The sequence below is a fragment of the Balaenoptera musculus genome, chromosome 15 (genome assembly GCF_009873245.2).
Source record: "Balaenoptera musculus isolate JJ_BM4_2016_0621 chromosome 15, mBalMus1.pri.v3, whole genome shotgun sequence".
NCBI lineage: Eukaryota > Metazoa > Chordata > Mammalia > Artiodactyla > Balaenopteridae > Balaenoptera > Balaenoptera musculus.
The window spans coordinates 73,067,746-73,091,089 of NC_045799.1; the positions used below are offsets into that span (position 1 = coordinate 73,067,746).

The 23,344-nt window shown below is 51.4% G+C and overlaps 2 protein-coding genes across 6 annotated transcripts; one reads left to right on the forward strand and one right to left on the reverse strand.

Annotated features, from left to right (window-relative positions):
* Positions 1 to 111: 111 nt before the first annotated feature.
* Positions 112 to 14,372, forward strand: SUMF2 (sulfatase modifying factor 2). Of its 4 annotated transcripts, XM_036824454.1 has the most exons (10): positions 112 to 1,199; positions 4,027 to 4,183; positions 7,326 to 7,440; positions 7,874 to 7,918; positions 8,161 to 8,193; positions 8,284 to 8,434; positions 9,296 to 9,351; positions 11,859 to 11,943; positions 12,124 to 12,268; positions 13,527 to 14,372. In XM_036824454.1, exons 1-10 carry the CDS (start codon positions 1,055 to 1,057, stop codon positions 13,609 to 13,611), a joined length of 1,017 nt encoding a protein of 338 aa, XP_036680349.1. In that variant the 5' UTR covers positions 112 to 1,054; the 3' UTR covers positions 13,612 to 14,372. The 4 variants fall into 4 exon arrangements, with proteins under 4 accessions (XP_036680349.1, XP_036680347.1, XP_036680348.1 ...); XM_036824452.1 differs by having other exon boundaries at positions 8,161 to 8,434; XM_036824453.1 differs by having other exon boundaries at positions 8,161 to 8,434; positions 11,934 to 11,943.
* Positions 14,243 to 22,961, reverse strand: PHKG1 (phosphorylase kinase catalytic subunit gamma 1). Of its 2 annotated transcripts, XM_036824451.1 has the most exons (11): positions 22,806 to 22,946; positions 21,892 to 22,140; positions 20,525 to 20,616; positions 19,811 to 19,989; positions 19,323 to 19,377; positions 16,819 to 16,884; positions 16,378 to 16,541; positions 15,905 to 15,995; positions 15,615 to 15,768; positions 15,344 to 15,469; positions 14,243 to 14,981 (listed from the first exon to the last, which is right to left on the reverse strand). In XM_036824451.1, exons 3-11 carry the CDS (start codon positions 20,605 to 20,607, stop codon positions 14,736 to 14,738), a joined length of 1,164 nt encoding a protein of 387 aa, XP_036680346.1. In that variant the 5' UTR covers positions 20,608 to 20,616; positions 21,892 to 22,140; positions 22,806 to 22,946; the 3' UTR covers positions 14,243 to 14,735. The 2 variants fall into 2 exon arrangements, with proteins under 2 accessions (XP_036680346.1, XP_036680345.1); XM_036824450.1 differs by lacking the exon at positions 21,892 to 22,140 and having other exon boundaries at positions 22,806 to 22,961.
* Between the last annotated feature and the right edge of the window lie 383 nt (positions 22,962 to 23,344).

The window sequence follows — 23,344 nt, forward strand, 5'->3', positions numbered from 1 at the left end:
TCTTCTAATGAATGTATTTTAATTTATCTCCAATAGTTCCCTGTCATTAAGCATTTAAGTTTTCAATTTTTATGCTAGTTATAAATAAGACGTAAGTAACTTAAGGTTTTGAAAGCATTCCTGCTTCCTTAGTATAAATCCTTTTGAGCAGGGGTCCCCCACCACCCCTGGGCAGAGGACCAGTACTGTTCAGCGGCCTGTTAGGAACCAGGCCGCACAGCAGGTGAGCAGGGAGCAAGCAAGCAAAGCTTCATTTGCTGCTCCCCATTGCTTGCATGACTGCCTGAACCATCCCCCGCCCCCCTCGAAAAACTGTCTTCCACAAAACCAGTCCTGGTGCCAAAAAGTTTGGGGATGGCTGCTTTTGAGTAAAAAAAACTATTGGATAAATTGGACTTTTCATGCTTTTGAAGTAGCTTTGCTAAACTGCTTCCCAGAAATGTTACGTTGTAGTGAGTAGAAAGATGGAACTAGAGCTGCAAGTCTAAAGTGGCAAAATAGGAAAGGCAGAGGTTAAATACATGGCTGAAGGCGTGGTGACTAGGACCAGGTGAGGTAAGAGATTTTCAGGCAAGACGGTATTTTTGCTCCTCGGAACCTTGCTTAGGCTGATATCCCTCCCAAACCCTCTAGTGTCCTATTTTTTTCACCCAAATTACTGTTCTCTTCTACATATTGCCACAAAATACATATATTGTGGCAATATATTTGAAGACCTTGAAAGGGAAGTTGTGTGTTGCTCAGCTTTGCGTTTTGAGGACTTCGCAGTTGCCTACAGTGAGCGTACAATAAATTGGAAGTTGAAACCTTTTCTGTGATCTTGCGATGGTACTCCAGGGCACAAAAGGGAAGGAAATCAGTCCGTCCAAATGTTCACAAGCTAAAGAAGGGGCTTCTGGAATGGCAGGGTCTCTCGACCCCAACGCTGAGAAAATTGCCTTCTCTTAATTACTTGGCCGGGCAACCCTGGAGCTTCTGCCCCAGGACTAATTTCTAGGTGGGGCCGCGTAGAGGAGCAGTGCGCACGCGTGCGCAGGGCACGGCCGCCGACGTGATGCGCGCGGAGCGCGTGCGCAGCAGACCCGCACGGTGGCGCGTCTCCTCGTGGGGCTTCCGGGGTCGTGTTCTCGGCATGGCCACCTCGCTGTCGCCGCTGCTGACTCTGCTGTCGCTCCTCTCCGGCCCGTGGCTCGAACTAGGTCAGTGTGCTGGCCTGCCCGACTGCCCCTGGCGCCATTCGTCCCTGGAGGCAGGAGAAAAGGGGTGGGGCGCTCGGCCCCGGCGGGGAAAGAGTCGATGGCCGGTCTGCCCGCTTCCTGCGCGATCTTGCAGCGGCCGGAGGTGCCTCCCAGAGGCGGCCAACTTGGCGAGGTGTATCTCACTTCTTTTTTACTTTTAACTTATTATTCTGGAATCTTTTGAGCATAAAAAAAGAATAAAACGATCCTCTCCCGTCCACCACGTACCCGTTGCCTAGTTTAAACGGTTGCCAATTTATGGCTTTAATCTTGCTTCTTTGGGACCCTTCCCCTGGGAAATTCATTTTGGAGTGAATTGAGGCACGATACAATTTTATTCCTCAATATTTAACTTGAATAGCCAAAAAGACAAGAAGTCACGAAAAAAAAAGTATCACTTTCCCACCTAAAAAATTAACCGTATTCCTTAACACCATTAAACATCCAGTTAGTGTTCAAGTTCACCTACTGTAAATGTTTTAAAATTATAGTTTATTTGTTGAATTAGTGTTAAAATAAAATTCATATATTGCTATTGTGTGTGTGTGTGTTTTGTTTTGTTTTGGCTGTGTTGGGTATTCATTGCTGCGCGTGGGCTTTAGTTGCCGCGAGCCGGGGGCTACTCTCTTCGTTGTGGTGTGCCGGCTTTTCATTGCGGTGGCTTCTCTTGTTGCGGGGCATGGGCTCTAGACTTGTGGCCTTCAGTAGTTGTGGCACGCAGGCTCAGTAGCTGTGGCTCAAGGGCTGTAGAGCACAGGTTCAGTAGTTGTGGCACACGGGCTTAGTTGCTACGCGGCATGTGAGATCTTGCTAGACCAGGCATCGAACCTGTCCCTACTGCATTGGCAGGCAGATTCTTAACCACTGCGCCACCAGGGAAGTCCCTGTATGTTGTTTCTTAATTCCCTTTTAATCTGAGAATTTCCTGCTTTCTCTATTCCAACCCTCACCCCCCTTAAAGTGGACGAAATCATGTGTGAGTGTGTCAGAATGAGAATGAGAAAAGGGCCAAAGATGGGATACTGGGGAACATGAAAAGATGTGGACTCTGCCTTTAGGGAAATTATAGTACTTAGACACCGTTAGGTAGAAACATAACGAAATAGTACGTCAAGCCAGAGAAGTGTGACCTTTTGGAAATAGCACTAACCTGGAAGTAAGGAGACCTTGGTTTCTCCTGTTAACTAGCTGTTTAAGTCATTTCCCTTTGGGTTTTGGTTTCCTCCTGTCATATGAGGAGGTTGAAATAAAGATCCTTTTAATTCTATGATTTTTGGAGGTATCCAAACAGCAAGTGTAAAGCAGTTCATTCAGTCATTTGATGATAATTATTGTGCACTTGTGCTAGGTACCAGGGATACACTGGCAAAACAGATGTAGTTCTTTTCTTTCTGGAGCATATGATATAATGGTGAAAATATTACGAATTGATAAGAGTTCAAACAAGTGAAAAGGAAGAGTCAGAGAAACAACATGAGCAGTAGTATGGGTAGAAAGTTGATAGATGTATTTCAGAGTATAGTGTCTAGATTTATCTCGCTGGGACAAAAGGTTGTGCAGAAGAATAGAGAGGTAAGGAAAGGAGATAAACATTTGTTGAAAACCTACCAGGACTTCCTTGGTGGTCCAGTGGTTAAGACTCTGTGCTCCCGGCCACTTCCCTGGTGGCGCAGTGGTTAAGAATCCACCTGCCAATGCAGGGGACACGGGTTCGAGCCCTGGTCTGGGAAGATCCCACATGCCGCGGAGCAACTAAGCCCGTGTGCCACAACTACTGAGCCTGCGTTCTGGAGCCTGTGAGCCACAACTACTGAGCTTGTGTGCTGCAGCTATTGAAGCCCGTGCACCTAGAGCCCGTGCTCCGCAATGAGAGAAGCCACTGCAATAAGAAGCCTGCGCACCACAACAAAGAGTAGCCCCTGCTGACCGCAACTAGAGAAAGCCCGCGCACAGCAACGAAGACCCAACCCAGCCAAAAAAAAAAAAAAAAAAAAAAAAAAAAAAAAAAAAAAAAGACTGTGCTCCCAATGCAGGGGGCCTGGGTTGGGTTCGATCCTTGGTCAGGGAACTAGATCCCACATGTATGCTGCAACTAAGAGTTTGCATGCCGTGACTAAGACCTGGCGCAACCAAATAAAATTAATTAAAAAAAAAAAGAAAGAAAACCTACCATGCACTAAACATTTCACACATTATTTTAATACAGCCATGCATTTCAGTTAGATATTATCCCCATTTTACAGATGAAGAAATTGAAATCCAGACTAAGTAATTTGCCCAAAGTCACCCAGCAAATTAAGTGACAGAACAAGAACTTAAAGCCAAATTTAAAAAAAAAAATACATTTATTTATTTATTTAATTTTGGCTGCGTTGGGTTTTCGTTGCTGCATGCAGGCGTTCTCTAGTTGCAGTGAGCAGGAGTTACTCTTCGTTGTGGTGTGCGGGCTTCTCATTGAGGTAGCTTCTCTTGTTGTGGAACACGGGCTCTAGATGTGCGGGCTTCAGTAGTTGTGGTGCAAGGGTTCAGTAGTTGTGGCTTGCGGGCTCAGTAGTTGTGGCACAGGGGCTTAGTTGCTCTGCGGCATGTGGGATCTTCCCAGACCAGGGCTCGAACCCGTGTCCCCTGCAATGGCAGGCGGATTCTTAACCACTTCGCCACCAGGGAAGTCCTAAAGCCAAATTTTTTAAGCCTCCATTGTTTTTTTCATTATAGCATTATGAGTTTTACATATGATCCAAATATTGCCACTTCTTTTATATATATTCGACTCTTTTTTTCTCTGCAGGGAATGGGCAGATGACCAACATGGTCCAGCTACCAGGTGGGAGATTCCAGATGGGGACAAATTCACCAGATGGCAGAGATGGTGAAGGACCTGTCCGGGAGGTGACGGTAAAACCCTTTGCCATCGACATATTTCCTGTCACCAACAAAGACTTCAGGTACATCCAGTGTTCTTCCAGGAGAAGTAAAGGCTATTCTAATCTTCATAATATTTAAAAGGAGATTAGCTTGTTCACTACCACATATCATCTTTGCAATGGTACAGTGAGATAAGTGTTGTCTACATTTTTAAGATGAAGAATCTGAAGTCCAGGGACTTCCCTGGTGGCGCAGTGTTGAAGAATCTGCCTGCCAATGCAGGGGACACGGGTTCGAGCCCTGGCCCGGGAAGATCCCACATGCCGTGGAGCAACTAAGCCCGTGCGCCACAACTACTGAGCCTGCACTCTAGAGCCCACAAGCCACAACTACTGAACCCTTGCGCCACAACTACTGAAGCCCGCACACCTAGAGCCCATGCTCCACAACAAGAGAAGCCACCTCAATGAGAAGCCCGCACACCACAATGAAGAGTAGCCCCCGCTCACCGCAACTAGAGAAAGCCCGCGTGCAGCAACGAAGACCCAACGCAGCCAAGATTTAAAAAAAAAAAAAAAAAAAGTATCTGAAGTCCAAAGTTTCTGTTAGTGGCAGAGCTGGGCCTGGAACTCAGATCCTCTGACTCTTGAGCCAGTGGATTGTCCAGTGCACTGGGCATAGCGCTGAGAAATATGGGCAGAAGTCAGACACTGAACAGAAACCTCTGCAACGGGAGAAGGAATTGGGAGAAGGGTCATAGTAGCTGAGAGTCCCTTAAATTCCCTTTACATTTACTTAGGGAAATGGCGTTGTTTCCAGAATCAAACATTTTGGTTCCAGCTTAATCTAAGAAGCCATGTTGAGCTGCGTCAGTGTCTCCAAGGTGATATGTTTTGGGTGGGCCAAAGCAGAAAATGATCCAGGACATATGTATAACTTACCTTCAAATGGTAGAGGAGGGAGTATATAGAGAGGAGAGGGAAAGGAAGAGGAGGGGATGGGAAGACAATAAAGCAAATGTGAGAAATGACTTAAATGTTACATTTGTGGACTTAAAACTTTTCAGGATAAGAAGTTTTGGGGAGAATTTGATTCAGGAGACACAGGCTGAAATCAGCATAAGGATTGTCAGTATACTCTCAGGCCTTTTGACTCTCTGGTTCCACCTCTAAGGATTTGTCTTGAAGAATTAAAAGTTGTCCGAAAACATTTAGCCAAAAAACATTTAGCTATTGATACAACGCTAATACATTTACAATGTCATCTGGTAAACAAATGTTAACGATTTTAGAATCACTTAAACATATTGTATCAATATAACAGACTACTTAGCAGCCCTCAAAAATCCTGTTGTCAAAAAGAGATAGTTCTGAAGTGTTAAATGAAGAAAGTAGGTTACAAAATACTAAATAGGGAATGATCCCATTTTTTAAAACTATATGTATAGAATGTGTATGCATTAAAAAAGACCTGGAAGTTGCAACATGGCATTAGGTGACGGATTCTGCTCATGTTTTTGTGACTTCCAAATGAAAATAATTACAGGAAGCACCTTCTGAAAGCAATTTAAAAATCCTTGGTTGTGGGGTGAAGAGGGAGAGAATATGGACAGGTATATCTTAGTTGGTGTGATAATGGATGATTTTAGTTTTTTTCTTTTTACCTACCTCTATTTCCTTGTTTTTCTATAATATGATGTTATATATGCTTTTAAAAAATATTTTTAAACAGGAAAGTTATTAAAATCAAAGGAGAAATCACTTCTGATCAGGCTTGCACCGCATCATGACAACCAGAAATAGCTAGCTAGGTAGATGCATTCTTTTTTTTTTTTTTAATTTTATTTTATTTATTTATTTTTGGCTGTGTTGGGTCTTCGTTGCTGCGTGTGGACTTTCTCTAGTTGCAGCGAGCGGGAGCTACTGTTCATTGCGTAGGCTTCTCATTGCGGTGGCTTCTCTTGTTGCGGAGCACAGGCTCCAGACGTGCAGGCTCAGTAGTTGTGGCGCACGGGCTTAGTTGCTCCGCGGCACGTGGGATCTTCCTGGACCAGGGCTCGAACCCGTGTCCCCTGCATTGGCAGGTGGATTCTTAACCACTGTGCCACCAGGGAAGCCCTAGATGCATTCTTTTATATTTTAAATTGACCTTTTATATTACGGAAATATAATGTCACCTCCAGTAAGCCCCTAAACTTTTCTTAGAACCCATAATCTGTCTTTGCCTCTCTGGTAAAAGAGTCTCAAACCGTTCAGGTGGTCAGTGGTCGGTAAATAGCTATTGCTACCAAATCTCATCTCCTCCTCCATTCTCAGTGCCCCTTTGATGGGTGAACAACGTCTTCTCATATCAGAGGTCTGGCACAGATGGAGTACTCTTAGCCCAGTGAAAACAATCCATCTTACCCTGGAAATCTGCTTGCTGAAATTTGCTCAGCCATACCAAACTATATGAAAATCCATTCTAAAATCTCGGCAAGTCATTTTTGTTTGACTCAATCTCCCTCATCTGTTAGAGGGAGATAATAACCCCTGTTCTGCCTCCCTCCTGTGATTGTTGTGACATTAGGTATGTGACGAAGACCTTTCCGAAGAGAGACCCATTCCCACCCTTGAATCTTCTCAGCAGCTTTATTCATTATCTCCAAAAACTGGAGGTAACCCAGATGACCTGCAACTGGTGAATGGATAAACAAAATATGGTCTATACATCCAATGAAATACTACTCAGCAATGAAAGGCAGAAAAAAAAAAAAAAAAAAAAGGAACAGGGATGAATCTTGGAAGCAGTATGCTAAGTGAAAGAAGCCAGACCCCAAAAACTACATACTGTGTCATTCAATTTATGTGAATTTATATTCTGGGAAAGGCAAAACTATAGAGACAAACAACAGATCAGTGGTTGCAGAGGCATAGGGGAATTTTAGGGGGTGGTTGATGGAACTGCTCTGTATCTTGATTGTGATAGTGACTACGTGCTTTGTCAAAACTCACAAAACTATACACCAAAAAGAGTGAATTCTCCTGTTTGTGAACTGCACACACAGCAACAGATTTTAAAAGAAAATCTGCTCAGGCTCTCAGGTTAATTCCTTGTAGTTCATGAAAATTCTGTGATGTGTGACTAATAGGATAAGGGTGTATGAGGTGTTCTGGAGCAGGAGAGGGTGAGGGTGGAGCACAGAACCCTATTAGCTAAACCATATGAAACATCTCTTTTCAGGGAGTTTGTCAGGGAGAAAAAGTACCAGACAGAGGCTGAGGTGTTTGGGTGGAGCTTTGTCTTTGAGGACCTTGTCTCTGATGAGCTTAGAAACAAAGCAACCCAGAAAATGCAGGTAAGAGAACCTAGGTTTGCCACTGAGGGGATGGGAGTGGGACCTAGACAGAGGATCCTGTGGGATCTGGGGTCCCCTGGGCCACAGTAGAGAATCAAACCTGAGAACCAGAGGCAGGGAGGAAGCAAGAGAGACCCACCCTGGAAGAGTCAGATGAACACACACTCCCAGGAAGTTCACCCTGTGCTGGTTTCTATATATAGAGACTCTGTAAAGATGCAGATACACACAGGGTTCAGGATAGTCCCTGGACCAGAAAGAGAACCCCTTGAGAAGCCTCCCTCCAATACAGGTGGTGAGATTTTGGACACAGCCTCACTTGGACCACCTGAGTCTCAGCCTGAAGTCTCTGCTTTGCCTCCTGGGTGTCAGCCAGGAAGGTGCCCTCGCTGGGTCAGAGCATCTTTTCAGTCGTGTTCCTTCCTTTTTGCAGTCTCTTCTCTGGTGGCTTCCAGTGGAAAGAGCATTCTGGAGGCAGGTAAGGGTTGGTTCCTCTACTTTGTTTTCTACCCCTGTTGACTCTTGGGAGGCCTGGCTTCCCTAGACCCTTGCCCATCTAGAAATACTGAGTTTAAAAGGATGACAGAGAAATTTCAGGGAAGCAGCCAAGCCACCCTGTTTTCTCTGCCCTAATCCTTTTACCCCTGGCCCATCCCATTTCTCCCTTTCGTCTCATGTTTAGTCCTTCTTTCTGACTCTGGACCTCTCCTCACTCACCAGGCTCTCTCTTCCCACTTCCTTGCTCCATCTGTGGTAAAAGCTGAACTCAGGCACCCTAAGCCTAGCCTTCCTCAGACTTCCACGAGCTCCCAGAAGCTTGTCTCACTTCATCCTGGCTATCAGCCTGCAGGTCCCGGCTCTGGCATCCGAGAGAAACTGGAGCTCCCAGTGGTACACGTGAGCTGGAATGATGCCCGTGCCTACTGTGCTTGGCGGGGGAAACGGCTGCCCATTGAGGAAGAGTGGGAGTTTGCTGCCCGAGGGGGCTTGAAGGGTATAGAGATGCTAAGCGATTTCCCTTTTTTCTTTCTCCCCATCCTGCCTTGCATGGGGGGCTTTAAAGGGCGGGACAGGTTTGTGCTCCCTAGAGCAGTGCTGCTTACACTGTGTAGCGATGGACCAGTTGTTGGTGGTGTTATTTCTAATCCGTCTCAGACCAATACTTCCATAAAATAGCATAAAAATTAATAACTGGAAAATGGAATGAAAAAACCAGACATATATTTTTTTAATTGTTGCAGAGTCTACAGACATGTTCCATTTCAATAAGTATAATCAGAACAACATAGCATAGGGAAAAAGAAAAGGATTACCTACACTGTATACCTTTTCCATAGCTGTATAGGGATTAATATAACATTGCTATTTGCTTATAACTTTGTTAGTTTGCAATCCTAGCTAAACAAAGTTAGAGTGAAATAGCAATTTCCCATATTCAACACCTCTACACAGTCTTTGAATGAACACTGGCTATACCAATAGTCAAAGTTATGAATGTGATAAATGAGGTTGCTTGTTCATTTATCCAGTCTAAGTCTAACGAACATGTTTCTCAATGCTTACTGTCAGTTTCTGTACTTATCCCAGCATGAGCTGGTAACAGATAGTTTGCAGAATGGCATTGGTCAGAACCACACCTAGAATTGTCCTGTCCTGGAGCAAATCAGAAGCCAGGGCCTCCGAGTGCAATACTGTGAGTGGAAGGGAGGGGTGTGGGAAGTAAAAGTAAGTAATCTTACTCTTCTGTTCTCATCACTTCCTCACTTCCTTTCGGTTGCCTCGCTCTTTCTGCCTTTCCCTTCTTCCCCAACTCCTCACCTCTCCCTCCTCCGCTGTCTCCTTGCCCTCCTGGCAGGTCAGGTTTACCCCTGGGGAAACGAGTTCCAGCCAAACCGCACCAACCTGTGGCAGGTAAGACACACGTTCCTCACTCCTGTCCCTTCTCAGAGTGTTGATTGAGACCTGCTGTGGGCTAGACACTGTGTTAGGCTGTGGGACTCAGAGGCCTTCGTGTTCTAATGGAACTGAAAGCTGGTAAAGGGGTAAAGCAGAAGACAACGTGGTGGGGCTGTATAGTGAAGATGTGCAGCGTGTGCTGGGGGGTGTGCTGGGAGTGTGCTCTCTTGTGCTGCAAGAGCAGGGCGTGACTTCACAGTGAACATGCCATTTGAGCTGATTGAGCCGGAGTTTGCCACGAGAAGAGTGGAGGAAACAACATGCCTGTCAGCAGTGGATTAGGAAAGGGTGCTGTGTGTTCAGAGACATGCCAGACTCGGAGAGGCTAGCGCACAGGGAAACAGGAGGTATCGGAGATGAAGTAGGCAGTGGATTGGAGGCAGATTATGAAGGACCAGGGGTGCCAAGATGTGGTTTTAGATTTTACCCTCCAGGCAGTGGGGAGCCGACAGAGGTCTTGAAACAGGGGAGCGACAACATCGTTTTGATTTGGGGGATGCTGATTGTTGAAAATTTGTGTGGGATCAAATGAAGTAGAGCTGCAGGAGGTCTCTGAATCCAAGGCTGCGGCCATGGCCCGGGCATGTGAACACTTGCATGAAGTGGAAGTGAAATCGAGAGGAAGCCAGGTGGGAGACGCCGGCCTGAGAGGAGAGACAGGGTTTGGTACTTTGCCAAACATGGAGGAGTGGAAGAGAGAAGGACTCAAGCATGAATCCAAGCTTGGGCAAGAGGGTGCTGGTGTGACCATTATCCAGAATAGATAATATGCATGTTGGGGGTCAGAGGGATAGAACTTGGTCAGTTTAGGATCAGCCTAGCTTAAGCTGCCTTTGGGTCATGGATATGCTCAGTAAGAGGTTGAAAGTATGAGTTTGGAGCTTAGGACAGAGGTATGGGTCAGAGCAACTGGTTTGGAGTCAACAGCATACACTGTAGGCAGGAATGACATCCCCCAGGGGGACTCTGCAGCATGAGGGGAACCCAGCACCAGCATTTTAGGGTGAAGCCTTGAAAAGGGCCTGAGGGGTAGACTGACCTTTTAGATGATCTTGGGATCAGAGCTTTGCAAAAAGTCTTATCTGACTTATTCACCATGGGATCTTTGATAAATTAAACTGTTTTGAGTCTCAGTTGCTAGTTTTTTTTTGTTTGTTTGCTTTGGCTGTGTTGGGTCTTCGTTGCGGCGCGTGGGCTTCTCATTGCGGTGGCTTCTCTTGTTGTGGCACATGGGCTCTAGGAGTGCAGGCTTCAGTAGTTGTGGCACACGGGCTCAGTAGTTGTGGCTTGCGGGCTCTAGAGCGCAGGCTCAGTAGTTGTGGCGCATGGGCTTAGTTGCTCTGCGGCATGTGGGATCTTCCCGGACCAGGACTCGAACCCGTGTCCCCTGCATTGCCAGGTGGATTCTTAACCACTACACCACCAGGGAAGTCCCAGTTGCTAGCTTTTTTTTTTAATTCACGTTCTTTTATTTATTTATTTATTTATTTATTTATTTATTTATTTATGACTGTGTTGAGTCTTCGTTTCTGTGCGAGGGCTTTCTCTAGTTGCGGCAAGTGGGGACCACTCTTCATCGCGGTGCGTGGGCCTCTCACCATCGCGGCCTCTCTTGTTGCGGAGCACAGGCTCCAGACGCGCAGGCTCAGTAATTGTGGCTCACGGGCCCAGTTGCTCCGTGGCATGTGGGATCTTCCCAGACCAGGGCTCGAACCCGTGTCCCCTGCATTGGCAGGCAGACTCTCAACCACTGCGCCACCAGGGAAGCCCCAGTTGCTAGCTTTTTAAAGGGAGAGAATACTTGCCTCACAACCTGGTCAGCATTAAAGACATAGATGTAGCAGCCCTAGCACATGGTTGGCGATGAGTAAATTGTAGCCCCTTCATCTTCCCTTTCATAAGATCAGCCTCCATAGAGCAGGGGCAGCTGAACTCCAATTTCAATGAGAAGCAGAATGAACAAGCTGAACAAATTGCATCAGCAAATACAGGTTACTTTTCCAGAATTTTGGCGGTAAAAAGTAGGAGGTGAGGAAGGCAGGGTCAGAGCAGATGAGGGAGAGTTAAGCCTGTTGGTGGTAGAAGGGAAAGCGATGGTACAGGGGAGCACAGGATGAGCATCCTGGTTCCTGAGGAGACGGGTGCAGGTCATGGAGGAGGGGAGGCAGAGCCTTTCTTCTCAAGGCACATGGGGAGGAAGTCGAGAAAGTGGGAGTGGGGCAGGCTGGTGTGGACACAGGGGAAACGACACACTTCCTAATCCAGCCAGGAGGTCATGGTGGAGGACATGAAGCAGCTGGTTTGGGAGCTCAGGGTGGGAACCTCGGGTCACCGCCCCGTGCCCTTCCCCTACCCCGGAGGATACCGCAAGATGGCCTTGGTTTAAACTCCTCTGGGCAGGTGGGAGCAGCTGCCTTGGGACGGAATGGTAAATCTTTTAGCCTAAATTTCTCCCCCCTCAGGGAAGGTTCCCCAAGGGCGACAAGGCTGAGGATGGCTTCCACGGAGTCTCCCCGGTGAACGCTTTCCCCCCACAGAACAACTACGGTAAAATTGCTCGTCGGGTTGCTGTCAGCGTTCACAGCTTGGTTGGTGGGACGGTCCTGCCTGAAAGATGAGGCGGAGAGAAGCAGCACCGGGAAGCATTAGCTCCCCAGGGCCATCGATGGCCAGGAGGGGCGGGGGTGGTGCTCCCCAGCCTGGGCCAGACCTGCCGCTGTGCTTCAGGGCTCTCTGACCTCGTGGGCAACGTGTGGGAGTGGACAGCATCACCATACCAGCCTGCCAACCAGGACATGCGTGTCCTCCGGGGGGCGTCCTGGATCGACACGGCGGACGGCTCTGCCAATCACCGGGCCCGGGTCACCACCAGGTGAGGGGCTCGGTAGCTGGGGGCTGAGGGTCTGGGTCCTGGTCTCCCAGAGCACAGGTGGCACCAGATCTGGCATGGCCGCCGCTGCCGTGCCTCCCCCTCCACTGGGGGCTGTGGGTACAGAAGAGGAAGCAAGCCACACTTGCCATGAAAAGCCAAGAGCCCGGGACTGCTGGTGCCTTTTCCTGCCAGCAGTCAGCACCAAGGCAGACTCTGTGTCCAGCATCTTAATTATGTGGTTTCCCCTCTTGTCCTCAGAGCTAGGCTTGCAGAGAGAGGGAAGTGGAATGGCCACATCGATAGGTCATGGCCAGGGGCCATGGAAATATTGACTCTTCCAACGAGTGTGCACATGAAAAGTCATTTTCTACAGCCATTTTGTTTTACAATCAAGAAAAAATAGGCTCAGGAAGGTCCTGGAACCTGCTCATTTCACACAGATGGCTAGTGGTGGCACCTGAATGGTAGAGTCCCCGGCTCCCGAGTCCCCTTCTAGGACTTTCTACTTTGTTCATCTGTAGATTTATTTTGGTTAATCTCCCTGCAACTCCTCCTGCTCCTGGGTTCTGTAAGGACTGTAGAGAAGCCACTGTTCCTGTGGCCTCAGGGTATCAGGTTTGCAGGCGTTTGATACATTGAGCCCCCTGGATTTTCCTCACCTTTTTCTTTAGGACAAAGTAGTGGAGAAAGTATTGGCCTGGGGACCAGGAAACTGGGTTTGCCACTGATTCTGTTGTGCCACTGAAGCAGTGGTTGGCCTTGGGCAAGACATTTAAATCTTTCTAGTGTCTGACTCTGGGTCTGTGAGATGGTGAACAAAACCCTCCTTCCAGAGCAGTAAGGGAAATGGCAAATGAAGGAATACATGTGAAACTTCTTTGGAAAGTGTGAGGTACTGATTGGTGCTATGATAGTCTCACTTCTTGCCGACAGGTTTTCTTCGGCTGAGTTATTCTAAACTACCGACAGTCAAAGTTATTACTTGTGGCCTTTCCTTCCTTCCAGTTCAGTCTCAGGACCACCCTCACTTCCTCCACTCTGTCCCAAGGTCCCTTCTTACCCCTTTCCCCCAGGAATGGCACACCCTCAGGCCCTACCCTCACACTAGGTTCCTTTCCAGACTGTGTATGCCCCCCCCACCAGTCCTCAGGCGCCCCAGACCACAGCAGGCCCTGGGAGCTGGAGCAGGAGAGTTGGGTAAGGCCCTGGGTCCCTTTCTCAACAAATGTCCGTTGTCTCTCCCCTTCTCTGGTGGCAGGATGGGCAACACTCCAGATTCAGCCTCAGACAACCTAGGCTTCCGCTGCGCTTCCAGTGTAGGCCGACCACCTGGGGAGCTGTGAGCACCCACACAGAGACGAGAGGAGTCCCCCGTGGCACCCGTGGCACTCCCTGGCCACATGCCAAACACAGCCAAACTCGGGACTGCGTCCATCCCCTCCCCCATCCTCTGCGGCAGGCACCTCTCCCCCGGGCAGGAAAGGACCCTGACCTCCGCGGAGGGGCGCCACTGTCTCTTGGAGAAGGGGCCCAACTTACTGATTGTGCCCAGGAGCCGGATGTTTCTCTTAGAGGTCAAATATTGACCGTATGGGGGCCACATACTCAAAAGAGTTGGGGCACAGTGCTCTGAAAGGCAGTTTGTGAAAAAATTTTAAATCTGCTCCCTCCTCCTTTCTCGCTGTCTGACCCGGGGACCTGACATTGTTTGCTCAAGGCAGAATTTCCCCAGGTCTCCTTGTTTTCCCAGCAAGTTGCTGTAGAAGGAAAATGATTCCTTCATTTGCTTTATTTGTGGGGTTTCACGCACCTCCAAGGGAACCTAGTTTCCACCGTATGTGAAATGCAGTTCTGTGGGCTCTTTAAAGCACAATGTCAGTCTTAAAAGGGTCTAGGAGAACGACGGATTTACCAGGCGCAACTGCGTATCATGGGAGGCACAGAGTGAATAATACTCCACAAAGACAAACAGCAGAAGCTTCCCTTTCTATTAATAGTTATGTAAGGGCTGCCCTATGCCTCTAAAAACATGGCCCCAGAGAAGAACCTGCTCCCGTGGTGTCACTGGACTTTGTGAGGTCAGTAAAATCTCCTGTGATTGCGATTCTCAGACTGTTCTCTTTCATCCTCACCCTGGGACCCTAAAGGCGGTGCACCGAGTGTCAGTAACTGTGGGCCTCCCGTGAGGACAAGCGGACATGGTGGTATAGCTGGGCCATGGAGAGGCAGCGTGCTCCTGGTTCTGGGCCACAGCTGGTCCCCCACCCCGTGGGCCTGGCTCCAACTGCACTGACCACCGCGTGACGCCTCCAAGACGGGAGAGTGGCCCCAGCGCCTGGGGTCCGGGCCGGGGCCAAGTGCCCCCTCTGGACAGAGGCCTGCACACGCTCTCACTCCTGTGCCCTCCATATCAGTGGCTTCTCCTCCCGGCCTGACCCCCGTCCCACCTGCCCTGCCGGCCTGCCCGTCAGTAGCCCTCCTCAGCCAGGGACAGGAGCACAGCCTTGGGTGTGTTCTCGAAGAGCGCCGCCCGGTTCTGCTGCTGCCCCTTCTTCACCCAGTGGCCATAGATCCGGAAAGCGTAGGCGTCGATGAGTCGCCGCAGGGGCCGGAGGGCATAGGGGTCTCGGATGACGATCTCCCGGGTCACGGGCTTCACCCGGCGGTACTGGTAGTAGATCCGCACGGAAGCCAGCACCGTCAGGGCGATCACCTGCGGAGGGCCTGGCCTGAGAGCTGGACCCGCCCCGCGGCCTGTTTCCTTCCCAGTCCGTGACGGCAGGCCCTGAGCTTGTTTGCCACGAAGGCTTGTGTGGTTTCCGCTGGGCCTGTCCTAGCGTTCCTGCCCCCCACCCCCGATACCCCCATTCCCACCCGACCAGCAGGCGCAGGGCTTAAGGCTGTCGGAGCCAGAAGTTGAGCTGCAACCATCACAGGGCTGGGCGGGAGGAGAAGGGTGGGTGCTCTGGAAACCCTGTGGGCGTAAGGAGTCCCCAAGAAGGGCACCGGGAGCTCGGACTTAAGGGGCCTGCGGCACCTGCCCCGGGCCCCTGAGTGGCAGGCGAGCTTAAGTACCTTGAACTTCCCCCGGGGGCTGAAGTGACGCACTTCCTCCACCGTGTACTGCTGGAAGAAGGGATGCGCTAAGGCCTCTTCTGCCGAACAGCGGCCTTTGGGGCTCACCACCAAGAAGCGGGAGACCTGAGAGAACGAGACAGAACGGAAGACGTCTGTGGGGGGTCCCTCCTGGCAGGGCCTCCATCCCGTGGCATGCACGGTACACTCCCCTCTCCCCACTGTACTTGCCCCTCGCCTGACCCCCGAGCCAGGAGGCCTTTCCTCTCACCAAGTCCTTCACAGTGTCCGAGTAATCATCCCATTCTGGTGAGCCAAACTGGTAGCTGCCACTCATGATCATCCTCAACATCAGCATCTGCTTGCGGTGCCAGAAGGGTGGGGAGCCGGCCAGCAGGGTGTACATGATGACCCCTGTGCTCCACCTGGCACCGGGCGGCGGGGAGGAAGGCAGGAGGGCCAGCTGGAGCTCCCACCGCGCCCTCCTCCCCAGCCAGGTGCTCCCGGCCGTGGGGGCATCCCTGTCCCTCCGGGTCACCTCCCTCCCCCCAACACACTCACATGTCCACCTCCTTCCCATAGCCAGGGTGATCATCATCCATGGAGCACTCAATGATCTCAGGGGCCAGGTAACTGGGCGTCCCACAGACCTCTGCAGGGACAGTTTCCATCAGAACAGGTCAGCAGAGGCACTTGGAAGAGGAAAGCCCAAAGAGACAATGGAGAAGGAACCAAAGTGGTGGCTGGGCTGGGACTCTCTGAACACAGGCCTGGCCCAGGGCCAAGGGCAGGGCCAGGGTGCTGGGTCCTGTGGCCACCCGATGGGGGACCGTCAGTGGCCTGGTCACTTCTAGCTATCCTGGCCTGGAATGCAGGCAGTGGGAACTTGGCTCAGCCCAGTCCGGGGAAGAAACACCCAGCCCTGAAATGGTAGGATTTTTATTCTGGGGGGGAAACCCAGGCAACCTCTGTTCCTAGGAAAGCTGAGGAGAGAGCCTGAGCCCCTGACATGGGCCAAGGCCATGTTACCGGACCTCGCAGCTTCTCTTCTGGCTCCAGCTGGCAGGAAAAGCCAAAGTCTGTGAGCTTGATGTTCATGTCATCATCCAAGAGGATGTTCTCAGGTTTCAGATCCCGATGCACGATGTTGAGTTTGTGCAAGGTGAAGATCACCTCTAGCAGGGCTCTCATGATCTTTCTGGGGTGGGACAGGAACAGGTTACTTTCATCTGCTACTCTGCAGGGTCAGGTAACAGGCAGGGACACCAAAGCCCGTAAGCCAGCTGGACTGCAAGTGAGGGAGGACTCAAGACAGGCCAGGCCTACCTTGGCTGAGTCAAGGAGGAAAGGAGGCCACCAAAGCCAGCGGAGCACACTGCCCACCCAGACGGGCGCATGCCACGCCTCCTCCAAGACCGCGGTGCCTAAGCAAGGGACTCAGGCCGGAAGTAGGGAGAGGGGCAAGTGGACCCCACCTGGTTTCCTTCTCACTCAGGGTGACCTTCTCAGTGAGGTAATCAAAGAGCTCCCCTCTCTTCATCCTGTGGGGACAGAGGGTTTGTAGCTGGATGTGCCCCAAGGCTACCCCCTCCTTACCCTGCTCCCAGAAAACTGTTTCCCACCCTAACACCTCCAGGGGCAAAGTGGGCTGCTCCCCACAAAGGACCAAGGTCTGTGGGGAGGAGCTAGGGAAGTGAGTGGAGAGGCTGTCTCGGAAGGTTGAAAGAAGAACGAGACTGGGGGCTGGGGGATGGCACCAGTGCGAAGGTCCCCCCGTGTGTGGGAGTGACAGCATGGACTGGGATCCCTCAGGGTCAAAGTCAGGGTTGGGAGCGGGGAGAGGGAACTTGAGCCACTGGCACAAGGCCCCAGACCCACATCAGAAGGACAGGAGTATCCTGGTTTTCCCCAGGAACAAACAGAAGCAACAGTAGTGATGGAAGAGCAGTTTTACCTATTTTAGGATTTCTTAGGATTAAGAATTGCGGTTCCATTTTCTCACTTGGGATGATCTAGAAAGAGGTTTCTGCTAGAATCATCTAGTTATACCCTGAAGGGCAATTTGGGGCAGCATTAAAAATAGCTTCCCCAAGCAACTTCTTCAAAGGTTAGAGACATTTGAGCTGCCCCCAAGGACTCTACAGGACAGTGCCACCGAACAGAGTTGAGACAGCTAGAGCTGGGCAAGTCTGGAGGGGTCCTAGGAAAGTTAAATAGGAAAGGTGCATCCTGCCTGCTCCTCCAGGAAAAGCAGAGCCCAAGGGAAGAATTCTGGCCAGTATCTGAGGGAGGCAAGAAAATCCTTGAACTTAACTGGTGGGGCGGGGAGTTGAGTTCTGTTTGAGGAGCAACCCAGAAATTACAGAAGTGAGCCTTGTTTCATACACGATTGGTACTGTGTCCCTAAAAGGCAGTGTGTGCCTCCAGTTTTGATCACTTTAATTCCATTTTAAACACGCCAGGAGAACTCACTAATAGCAGCAGCAGCAAAAAGATTTACCAGTCAACAACACTGGGACCCTGCAAGGTCCATCAGCAGGCTCCTGCCTTCCTGGAGCTGGTGGTTGAATTGTACACACAGGCCAAGTTAAATTGTGTCTCCAAGAAAAACTTAACACTGCACATGTTCAGTATGACTACACAACGAAGTGTTCCAGCAATACAAAATCTGCTTGAATAATCTTCTCAAGTAAAGCTAGTCCTTAAATTAGCAGTTATGTATGGAGAAGTCAAGACAGCCCTCCAACAATGATTCGTGCAACAGAGGTGTGTGTCCTTTAGTGAGGACTCAGTGGAGTGGGGGCATGGGAGCTGGAGAGTTCCCTTCCTTGGGAACCTTTTCCAGTAAAAACGGCAAGAAGTCTGAGTGCACGGTTCACAGAACACTTTGTGTTGTTCGAATTTGATGCTTGGAGCCTGGTGAGATGGACAGTATCGTTTTTCCTTTCCTGAGAAAACAGAGGCTCTCACAGCTAAAAGGCCCGCTGGTCCCTGGGGGCAGAGGGCCCTGTGACAAGGAGCTCATCTCAATAGGCCTGTTGGTGCACAAACATGGTGACATGTTGCTGTTGATGCTGCTGCTGACGACAACGATGATGACGTCAATCTTTGAACCACATCCCAAATACAATCTCCACCACTGTCTCCCTGCTGGGCCTCTTGCCCCCATATTGCTGGCCTCCTCCTTTCCACTCTTGCCTCCTTACAGTCAGTGGGATCCTTTATAAAAGTAAGTCAGATCACATCACCCTCCTGCCCTTGGCCCTCCAAAAATTCTTACCTCCAAAACGCCTGCATAATCTGCTTTTTGGTACTGACTGACCTTGCATCCTGCCATCGCCACAGGCTTGCTCCACTCCCCCATCCTGACTTCCTTGCCGAGCCTCAAACATGCCAAGCCCACCCCTGCCGGGCCCCTGCTCTGGCCGTTCCCTCTGCTAGAGGCTCCTTCTCCAGGTCTTGGCTCAGATCCCTCCCTCCCTTCATCCAGGTCTCTGCTCAGGTCACCTCCTGGAGAGCATTCCCTGCCCACTCCCTCTGACCCCTGCTCAGCTTTACATATATGTGTAACTCTGTGTGTGTTTTATGACTTGATTGCTTTCTGTTCACGCCCTGTGAAAATTAGTGCATGAAGTAGGATTGCGTATCCTCAACGTCTAGAGTAAGTATTGAATGACCACCATGGTCATCATCATGGTAGTTCATAATTATTAGCATTTACATTGTGCCAGTCACTGTGCCATTATTACTCCTGCAACACCGATGGGAAAGCTGATACTGACAGAAATCATCCAGCCCATAAGTGATGGGCCCAGGATCTAAAACCTGGCAGCCTGACTCCAGGGGCTGATCTGCCTAAAGCGCCTGTGGCCTTATTTGGCATCCACGGTGTCAGGGGCTGGCTGCTCGTCTCCAGGAAGCCCTGGGTGGGGGACTACAATAGAAGCCTCTCCAATAGGCCCCAGGCCTGGGTACTTACAGATCAAACACCAAGAAGAAGAAAGTGTTGGTCTCATAAGTGTCCTTCAGCTGTACTGAAATGGAAATGGCTCACTCGTCTCAGGCAACAGAGGAACCCAGGCGGGGGCAGTGGAGGCGCGAGGGGAAGGGGACTAAGGCCGCTGTGGCCGGACTCAGAAGCTGGAAGGGGTATCGCGATGGTGTTCAAAGGAGGCGCACCAGGGGAGGGGGCACCCAGGGACTTCACACTCCCATTCCCGCACCTGCACCCAGCCCTGCCTGTCACCCCTTCTGTGGGGCTGGAAGAGGAGGCTTAGAGCTGACTCCCGGGAGCAGAGAGGGTGGAGCCGGGAGCCTCAAGCCTCTGGGCACTGGGCTTTCAGGGCCTCGGGGTGCAGGAGACACTGGTGGTTCTGGCTAGCTGCACTGGGGCCACACTCCCTGGCTTGGGTAATCAGAGCAGACCCATGGCAGGGCACCGCGCCGCGGCTCGGGGCCGTCACTCACTGATGTTGGGGTGTCCTGAGACCTTGTGCAGGATGTCCACCTCCTTCTGCGTGGCCTCTCGCAGCTCCTGCACCTCCTCGGAGCTGAAGCTGCCTCCACCCGTGACGTCGATGATCTTCACGGCGTACTCCTGGCGTGTGGGCTTGTGGATGCAGCGCCTGACAACGCTGCTTATTCCCCTGGGGGTGCAGAGGACAGATCATCCCCGGGGCCCCTCAGCCCAGGGGGAGGCCCAGATCCAGGCCGCAGCAGAGATGTCCTGCCTTGTCCCCCAGCTCCCTGTGAGCTTTGGGGGATGGTAGGATGAAGAAGGCACAGAGAGGGCGATTTGCCTGGAGCCCAAGAGGAGGAAGCCTGCTCTGGGGCCTCCTAGCTCCTAGTTCAGTGCTCTTTCTCGGCACGGAGGAAGAAGCTCTCTCAGCTCTCTTATGGCCCTCTCAGGGCCATAAGCTTCTCTCTGACACCTGATTCCTGACCCTGGCCCCAAACTGGGGGAGCTCCTTGCTGGGAGAGGTCTCTAATCTGGGTGCTCTTATACCCGCTTCCTCCATCCTGGTGCAGGAGGGCAGGACCCCGAACTGAGAGATTCTCCAAGTGGACAGTGCTTTCGGGATGGAAATGGGGTCAGTGCTCAGGGTCAAGCAGGGATGGATCCCGCCCGCAGTGCTGGCCGGAGCCCAGGACAGAACTTCATGGGGAAGGTCCGGGCCTTACCTGCCCAGGATCTCCTTGGGCTCGTAGTTCTCATAGAAACCCTGTGCGGAACGGGAGTCCGGCAGTGCCTTGTCCTGGGTCATGTTCAGCTCCTTAAAGAGGGGAACAGAAAGAAGCGGTCAGCCTTCCTGACCTGGGGGATGTGCTCTTTGAGGGCTGAAACCGTTTCTCCCTTTTTTTTTTTTGGCTGCACCGCACAGCATGCGGGATCTTAGTTCCTTCCTCTGGTAACCAGGAACCCAGAGGAACCAGGGATCGAACCCGTGCCCCCTGCGCTGGAAGTGCGGAGTCTTAACCGCTGGACCGCCAGGGAAGTCCCTCTCCCTCATCTTCGTATTTCCTGGCATAGGTCTGGCCTCTTGTGAATATTCAAAATAAATGTTTATGTATTTTTAAAAAAGCTTTGGAAAGAGCCCAACTTGCTTCTGCCCACTGGCTGTAAACTCTCGTGACCCCAGGTGACCATGTGGCTCCTGGCATGTTCTCGTTGTTAGTTGTTGCTCCCCGATAGGAGCAATTGATGGGCAGCCAGACCCAAGCTCAGGCTCGAGGCAGGAATCGGGCCACCAGGCTGCAAGGTTAGTTCTGACAGGGCCAGCACACGCTTGGTTTTAGAAAGCACCACCGAGAAATTCTGCAAAGGACAAATTAAAGTGCTCTTTCCTCTTTGAGGCGACGAGGCTGGTCCTGCTTTTCCTCGGCCTGCTCTCTGCACTTCTGGAAAAGGTGAGAAGCTTCATGGTTTCATTTTCAAATAGGCTGCTCCCATAACCTCTCCTTATCTCCCCCACTTGTAACTGTCCTACCCAGAAAACACCCCTCCTCCTGGGACAGCCTTGCTGTGCTTCCCATTGCTGCTTCCTCACCCGTTCCGCCCTTAGTTTTTGTGATCACTGTCCCCCCTTGACCCTTCCTTCCTTCCTTCTGTCCTCCCTCCCTCCCTCCCTCCTTCCTTCCTTCCTTTCATACTCGGAGAAGTACTGTGCCAGGTGCTCTGATGCAGAGTTTGATGGGTGAGTCCTGGTCCCAGCCTCTGGTATCACTTGTTGTCTCACCTCTATCCCACCGTGATCATCTCTAGATCATCCCAACCATCCCTCCCCACTGTGCCCAGTGCAGGTGTGTCGCAGGTGCTGCTCCGTAGATGTAAGTCAATGGCTGGAGGTGTCCCTTTGGTCCAGGTTCCTGCCAGCAGGATGGTCATGTCCTCAGAATGCCCTGTGTCCTACCTAACAATGGCCAATGAGCCCTGAGTGGTCCTGCTGCAGTGTGGGGCAGAACAGAGCCAGGACACTCAGGCTTAGACCCAGAGGAGATGGCCGGCTTTGCTTCAGGAACATAGAGGCCACTGGGTATGGAACTCCTACCTCACACCGAGGACTTGAGGAATGGAGAAAATTCTGTACCAACAGGAAGAGGGGCAGATAGAAAATGGGCACGAGCTGCCTCTCAGCAGGGCCAAAGATGCCTCCGGTCCCATTTCCACCGCCCTTTCTGGGTCCAAGAAGGTCTGGCCTGTCCAAGAGGCCAATTTGCTGACCAGCCAAGCAGCAGCCCTGGCTGCCTCGGGACAGGCCGGCTGTTCTAGGAAGGCTGGCGTCCCCACTGCTGGGTGCCTGGTTACCAGAGGAAGGATGAGAATAACAACAGTGTCCTCTGCCAGCAGCAGGCTCTGGAGCTGCCTCTGCTCCACCCCCGTCAGCAACCCCAGCTGAGCACCGCAGTGTCTGTTCCCCACAAAAACTAGCCCAGTCCCTGGTAAGCCCTTTAAAGTTCCCACGAGGGGCATCTGTTCCCCCTCCTCCCCCCACCTCCCAAAGCTGGGCAAGGAAAGGTCTCTCCTTCCTGCAGCCCTCCCTGCACAGACGGTGTATGTGGACCCAGCCCGGGATGTCGTCCCATCAGGGCCCGTTCCCTGGCACAACCGGCCCCACTGAGCCCCAGCAGCACTCCTGTCTCCTGGGGTGGGCGGTGGAGGTCTATCTTGCCTCATCCCCTTACTCTAGGCCTAACCTGGGGCCAACTTTGCGCCTCTGTCCACTGCCCCCGCCTGCATTCCCCATGCCTTACCAAAGATGCCTTTGGAAAGGGTCCCCAAACGGGAGTAGGTAGCCTGGTCCTTTTTGGAACATGACATCCCTCCCTGAAACTTAGAGAATCAGTGCTGCCACTCTTCTGGGCCCATGTGCCTTCAGAAGCAGGGAGAGGTGGGTCTAATGGATGTGGGGGGTTCTGTCTTCTCTACGTCACAGCCTCTCCCGCTCCCCACCCAGCTACTCACCTCTATGTCCTCGCAGGCCCTGGAATGAACGTGACAGGAATCCCAAAGGTCCAGGAGCCCCCTGGGGGCAGGGGACAACAGAGAGCTGAAGCGTGTCCCGAGCAGACGCTTGTGGCCAGAACAGGATATCTTGCTGCTCTTCCTTCAGGCTTTGCTACTTGAGGACGGAAGCCTGATGTGCCAAAAATAAATCCCAGCTGCAAAGCTGGGGTGCAGGCCAAGGCTCAGCAGGGGTGACCTCTGGTGGAGGGTGAGGGAAGCTCCGGTGGCCTAGGAGCAGGCAGGACAGCACAAGGTGACCCATCTTCCCTCTGGAGCTCACTCAACCTCCAGGCTTAGAGGAGATAAAGCCAGCTCGCTGGGAACACGCTGGCTTCTCTGGGAGCCATTCCTGTGTGTGCTGAGAGCAGAGCCCTGGAGACACCCCAGCACACTGGCGTGCCCACCCTGCAGCCCTGGCTGCTACAGGGACCCGCTCAGCTACGGTTTGTGTGGCTGCCTGACCCAATGCAGACCTCAAAGGCTAGGGAACATTCCCT